Source organism: Neopsephotus bourkii, unplaced genomic scaffold (genome assembly GCF_033783945.1).
Source record: "Neopsephotus bourkii isolate Nb327-2 ecotype Australia unplaced genomic scaffold, CSIRO-AGI_Nbou_v1 NB_284, whole genome shotgun sequence".
Lineage (NCBI taxonomy): Eukaryota > Metazoa > Chordata > Aves > Psittaciformes > Psittacidae > Neopsephotus > Neopsephotus bourkii.
In genome coordinates, this window is record NW_026900793.1 from 2022525 (window position 1) to 2028647 (window position 6123).

At 62.4% G+C, this 6123-nt stretch overlaps 1 protein-coding gene across 1 annotated transcript; it reads right to left on the minus strand.

The window, feature by feature from the left end:
- Nucleotides 1–601: 601 nt before the first annotated feature.
- On the minus strand, nt 602–3822 carry GNAT1 (G protein subunit alpha transducin 1). The gene is made up of 8 exons (XM_061347059.1): nt 3513–3822; nt 2250–2292; nt 1943–2084; nt 1713–1870; nt 1507–1635; nt 1290–1419; nt 1057–1210; nt 602–884 (listed from the first exon to the last, which is right to left on the minus strand). The coding sequence occupies exons 1-8, from the start codon at nt 3616–3618 to the stop codon at nt 694–696; spliced, it is 1053 nt and encodes a 350-aa protein (XP_061203043.1). The 5' UTR covers nt 3619–3822; the 3' UTR covers nt 602–693.
- Between the last annotated feature and the right edge of the window lie 2301 nt (nt 3823–6123).

Here is a 6123-nt window from a genome sequence, read left to right on the forward strand (position 1 = left end):
GTGGCGTTCCAGGAGCTCCAGTACCGTACCTTAGGGGCACCCTGTGACCTCAAGGGGGATCTAGCACTCGTTGCACCCAGGATTCGATAGGGACACCCGTATCTACTGGGCACCCATGAACAAAGCCCCCAGAATCAACGGGTTTCTGGAGACCCTCAGCTCCAGGGGGCACCCAGGGACCCCCAGCACCCTGCAGCACCCAAGGGACCCCCCCAGTACCTCCCAGCTCCAAAGGATACCCAGGAACATCCAGCACCCAAAGGATCTCTGAGCTCCCTTTAGCTCCAAGGGGTATCAGGGACCCCCAGTAGCACTCCAAAGGGCCCCACAGGATCCCAATACCCCTGGGGGCACTGGCTCCAAGGGCCACTCAGGGACCCTCATCCCCCAAGGGACTCCCAGTACTCCGCAACTCCAGGGGATACCTATGGACCCTCAGCGCCTAAGGGATCCCCAATACCCCCAGCTCCATGGGGTACCCAGGGACCCACAGCACCCTGTGTCGGTGGCTGGGGGGAGGACAGACAAGGAGGGGAAGTGGGGCTGTGCTCCCCCACCCAAGGGTGTCTCTGGGGCTGAGCCGGTCACATCCCAGGGGTTTGGGGCAAGTGGAGGGGGCTTGGGGCCGCAGTGGGGCTGGACCCCGGGGGAATGGGGATGCCAGGGCTGGGGAGGGAGCACCGGACCTGGGGCTCAGAAGAGCCCGCAGTCCTTGAGGTTCTCCTTGATGATGATGTCGGTGACGGCGTCGAAGACGAACTTGACGTTCTCGGTGTCGGTGGCGCAGGTCATGTGGGAATAGATTTCCTTCACATCCCGCCGCATGTTGAGCTCCAGGAACTGCAGCTTGATGTAGTTCCCCGCGTCCTCGTAGGTGTTGGGACCTGGTGGCGCACCCATGGAGTGTCACCGAGCACAAGCCGACCCAACCGTGCTTGGTGCAGGGGTAGTAGCAGCGCTGAATGGGGTGCTGAGGACACCTGGTGGGTGCCTGCTGAAGGGTGCTGGCACCCAAGCCCTCGCCGAGCACCCACCAGCAGCCGCTGCCGCGCTCACCGTCATAGTCGGGGAAGCAGATGCTGAGATGGGCCTTCTTGATCTTCTCCAGGAAGACGTCCTTCTTGTTGAGGAACAGGACGATGGAGGTGGTGGCAAAGTAGCGGTGGTTGCAGATGCTATTGAAGAGGTGAAGGCTCTCGTGCATGCGGTTCTGTGGAGGGACACAGCCCCATGGTGACTCCCCATAGGGACAAAGCAGAGCGGGGTGTGGGATGGAGAGCCTTCCTCACCACTTCGTCATCCTCCACCAGGACCATGTCATAGGCACTGAGGGCCGCAATGAAGATGATGCAGGTCACCCCCTCGAAGCAGTGGATCCACTTCTTACGCTCCGAGCGCTGGCCCCCCACATCAAACATCCTGGGCAGGACAAGGATGGGGTCAGCACACACCCCCCCCCCGACACCCCCTGACACCAGCCCTCGCTGGGGGGGGGCTTGGCCCCACCTGAAGTTGAGGTCTTTGAAGGAGAACTGGGTCTCGATGATGCCGGTGGTCTTGACACGGGAGCGCAGCACATCCTGCTCCGTGGGGACGTAGCCAGGGGTCACCAGGCGCTCCAGGTCTGACAGGTAGCTGGCCGGGCACACGGCGGGCATGAGACAAGGGTCAGTACCCCCAGACCCCTCCCCAGATTCCTGCACCCCACATACTAGCCGGCCGAGTCATTGAGCTGGTACTCGGAGGCACGGTCGAAGCAGGCTTGTATGCCTGCATCCTTCCAGAGCCGCCCAATGATGTCTGACATCTCCTTGGGCATGGTCCCCTCCTCGATGGTGTCTGAGAGGTGCAGCAGCTTGCGGGCATCGTCCTACCAGAGACAGGGGCTCAGTGGGCTGGGGGACCAGGGGGTCCCCCCTGCCCAGCCTGGGGTGCGCCTCACCTGGCGAGCTGTGTCCCCATACTGGATGTTGAGGGTGGACATGGCCCGCACAATGGCCAGCATGGACTGCAGGGTGTTGCTGTAGATGATGGCGATGAACTCCAGGCATTCCTCCAGTGAGTAACCATCCTGGTGGATAATCCTGGTCAGGGAGGAAAACGTGGGGCTGAGCTGGGCACCCGTGGGTACAGCATGGGGTTGGTGCCATGGGGCTGAGCCAGGCACTAAGGAGTGGGTACACCCCATGGCTGTGGCATGGGGAAGAGCTGGGCACGGTGAGCACCGAGTGTCACCCCTTGGCACTTACTTCATCTGCTTGACAATAGTGCTCTTCCCTGACTCACCTGCACCTGGAGGGACAAAACACAGGTCATGGCAGTCCCGGTGGCACAGACACCCCTGTGCTGGGGCTTCGATGCCGGGCAGGACTGGGGACACTGGTGGCAGCTCCAGGTCCATGGCTCAGGCAGGAGGATTACAGCCTGGTGCCAGTGGGCATTAAGGTTGGGCTGAGCTGCTGCGGTTAATGGGATCTGCAACAGCTCAGCCGGGACGTGCTCGGGGACCCAGTGGAGGATATGGGGACACGGTGGCATCATAACCCCAGCACCCATCGCCCCATGCCCTAGGCCTGTGGCTGCGCAGGGAGATGAGCCCTGGGCTGAAAGGCCAGTGATGGTACTGATGGCCCCACCATGTCCAGGGCACCCAGTCCTCAGGCACCACTGGGGCAACTGGGAGGGACCCACAGTACTGTGGGCTGCAGGGACATACAGAGAGTGCTGGTGTGGGCTGCATGAGGGTGCCTAGGAGGAGGGGGGGGTACTGGTGCCGGTGGGGTGGTATTGATGCTGGTGGGGTGGTGGTGAAGGCTCTTGAGATGGGCTGGTTGGGGATTGAGGAACCTGGGAGTGGGGGAACACTGAGTGGGCTGGTTGGGTTTGGGAGATGCCTGGAAGAGGAGGGATCATTGTTTGGGCTGATGGGATGGGTTATTGGGTTTGGGGAGCCTGGCAGGGTGTGTGTGTACTGGTGAGGGAGCTGCTGAGATGAACTGGTAATGGGGAGCCTGGGAATGGGGAGCTGTTGGGGTGGGCTGTTTGGGCTTACAGGTTCTGTGGGGTGAGGAAACTTTAAGGGGCTGTTAGGGTGAATGGATTGGGTTGAGGGGTGGTGGGGGTGTCGGGAAAACAGGAGAATATTAAGGTGGGCTGGTTGGGTTTCAGGGTGCTGGAGCATCAGGGGAACACTGGGTGGGCTGTTGGGGTGGGTTTAGGACTGCCTGGGTGGTGAGGCTGCTGTTGGGGTAGGCTGGTTAGGTTTAGGGGTACTGGGGGAGTTAGGGAAACATTAGATAGGCTGTTGGGTTTAGGGCTGCTGTTGGGATGGGCTAGGTGGGTTTAGGGGTGTCAGAAGGTGCCGGAGGACAGTTGGTTGGGCTGTTTGGTTGCTATTGGGGAGGCCTGGCTGGGTTGAGGGGTGCCAGGAGGTGTCAGAGGACCATAGGGAGGGCTGTGGGGTGAGGGGCACAAAGGATGGGACCCCCCCCGGGTGCTGTCCCCCTCCATACCCAGCAGCAGCAGCTTCACGGTCCTGGCATCCTTCTCAGCGTCCTCCTTGAGCTTCTTCTCCAGCTCCCGGGAGTGCTTCTCCTCAGCGCTGGCCCCGGCGCCCATCCTCGGCCCCACGGCCCTGTGCCTCACCCGCTCCTTGGCGCTCAGTACCAGGATGGGCAGCGAGCTCCAGCCCCGTGCCGCCTCCAGCACCAGCCTCCCTGTGCCCACCGCCACCGGCCACCAATGCGGGCCAAGGACGGGGCCAAGGTCCCCAGGGGCCACCCGACTGCTGCTGCTCTCAGCACCCGGGCTTAAGCCGGGTGCCCCCCCTTGCCCTGCCCGGATAAAGCCCCTTCAATCTGCAGCAGGCTGAGCTCAGCAATCCCGGGTTCCCGGTGTCAGCGCTTCTGCCTGCAGGGGCGCAAGGCACCCAGCCCCTCTTGCCCCAGCCCTGTGGCCAGGGCTCTGATCCAGCCACCCCTGCGGATGGGGGACCCGCACCCAGCTCCAGCTCTGCTGATGGGGACTGGCAGCGGGTGGGAAGGTTCCCATTGACCCAGCTCGCACTGGTCAATCCTAGTGCTGGCCCAGTGCCCACAGCTCCCCATAGTAACTCATCCCAGTGTTCCCAGGGGCACCCACCAGTGGTTGGATGCCAGCCCCAGTCACCCCACCCTGTGTCCTCCTTACAAGACACTCCACCAATGTCCCCAGCCCCCCGGTGTGCACTCCTTAGTGTCCCCAGCCACCCACCAATGCACTCCCAGTGCCACCAGGCCAGCACAGTGTCACCCTCTGAGTGTTCCCACGCACAACATCCTCAGGGATGCCCGAACACCTCCCCAAAGTTCCTCCTGGGTAACACTGCTCAGTACCTCAAGGCTGTGTCACCCCAGTGTCCCCAGGCAATCCCAGTCGTGCTCTTCGGTGTCCTCAGGACATACACACACCCCTAAAGCCTGCCCCAAGGCAGTCCAGTGCCACCCACTTGCTCCCACACCAACCCAAGTGACCACCTTAGTGTTGCCACTGCCCCATCCAGGTGGCTTTATGACACCAGTTCCTCCCACGCATGTCCCCAGCGCCCACCATTGCCACTGTGGGCACCCCAGTAACCTCCCAGTGTCCCCAGATCCTGGCAGGACTCCCCCAGTGTCGCCAGTACAGCCCAGTGCCCCCTTGCGCAGACACCCGGTCCCCTCATTGCAGCTGCAACACCACAATTGGCCGCCAGAGGGAGAAAGGCCCCATCCCAGCGGCCCCCGCACAGCCCTGCACGCCCCAGTGTGCCCAGTGCTGCCCCCAGTACAGCTCTGCACCCTAGAGCTCATTACCAGTCTCCCACCCCATGCTCCCGCTAACACCAAGTACTGACTCCAAGTACCAAATCCTAATGCCTCAGTACCTCTCCTGGTGCTCCCAGTACCAACCTCCAGTGTCCCAGTACTACCTCCAGTATAGCTCAGAGGAGCCTAGCACTACCCCCATTGCCCCCTGTACCAACCAAAACGGTCCCAGTACAGCCCAGTATCACCCAGTACCACTCCCAGTGCTCCCTGTAGAGTGTTCCACTGTCCCATGCCCCTACCACCACCAAGTAGCGGCTCCCAGTACCAAATCCTAGTGCACCAGTACCTCCCCAGTGCTTGCAGCACTGCCTGTGAGTGCCCCCAGTGCCTTCAGCGTACCCCTGACACCCAGGTTGTACTACCCAGTACTGCCACCTCCCATTGCCCTCCCAGCACCCGGTGATCCCAGCTTCACAGTGGTCCCAGTGCTACCCTCGCTGCTGCCTGGCCCCAGCCCAGTGCTCTGCCCTCCCGGCAGGGCTCAGGAGCAGCGCTAAGGGATAACGGGATGGGGGCAGCAGCAGCAGTATCCCTACAGAGCACTCGAGGCCCCACGCCTGTCCCAAAACCAGCGGTTATTTGGGGTGCATCTGCTCACCCCTGTGCTTCCCATGCACAGCTATTTACAACCCCCCCACCCGCCTGGGTGCCCCGAGGGGCGCTGATGGATGGATGGGTGCCCCAAGCGTCTGGGGGTGGCGGTGCCAAAGTGGCCATGTCTGCTCGAGGCCCTCCCCTGGCACAGCTCCTTCTCCTTCCCTTCCCCACACACAGACCCCGGCTGAGCCCCCACTGTGCCCTGGACCCCTGGGTTCTGTCTAAAGTGGCCTGGCTCCCCCCCACTAAGCCTGCAAGGAGGGGGACGAGGCCACCCTGCCCCACAGACCCCTTCTCCTGGGCTTGCCTGGTGGGCAGCAGCCTTCCCATGGAAAGCTCCTCAGTAACCAGGTAGGGAAACTGAGGCAGGAAGCTTCAAGGGTCATGCCCAGCCTGCACGGGCAGACCCTGTCCAGTGCTCCCTCTGCCCTGCCTCCCCAATGGGGTTTGCTGCTCCTTCCACCGAGCATCCCCTGCTCCCCCAGCACCTCCAACCCCGCATGGGCCGTCCCCCGCTGCAGGATGGCCACAGGGCTGGGTGGTCTCAGCACACCAGGATCCCGGGGCAGGAAGGGACACAGTGATGGTGGCTGCTGTCATCTGGGGGTCCCTGCTCCTCCTTGGGGCTCAGAGGGAGGTCACATCACCTCAGTGACTATACACAACCTCCAATACATAC

Coding starts and splice junctions, on each gene's coding strand:
- GNAT1 (XM_061347059.1), bottom strand. CDS start 3,618: ATGGGCGCCGGGGCCAGCGCTGAGGAGAAGCACTCCCGGGAGCTGGAG. Junction 1,211..1,289: donor TGGTGGAGGATGACGAAGTG/GTGAGGAAGGCT, acceptor GTCCCTCCACAG/AACCGCATGCACGAGAGCCT. Junction 885..1,056: donor CTGCTTCCCCGACTATGACG/GTGAGCGCGGCA, acceptor GTGCGCCACCAG/GTCCCAACACCTACGAGGAC.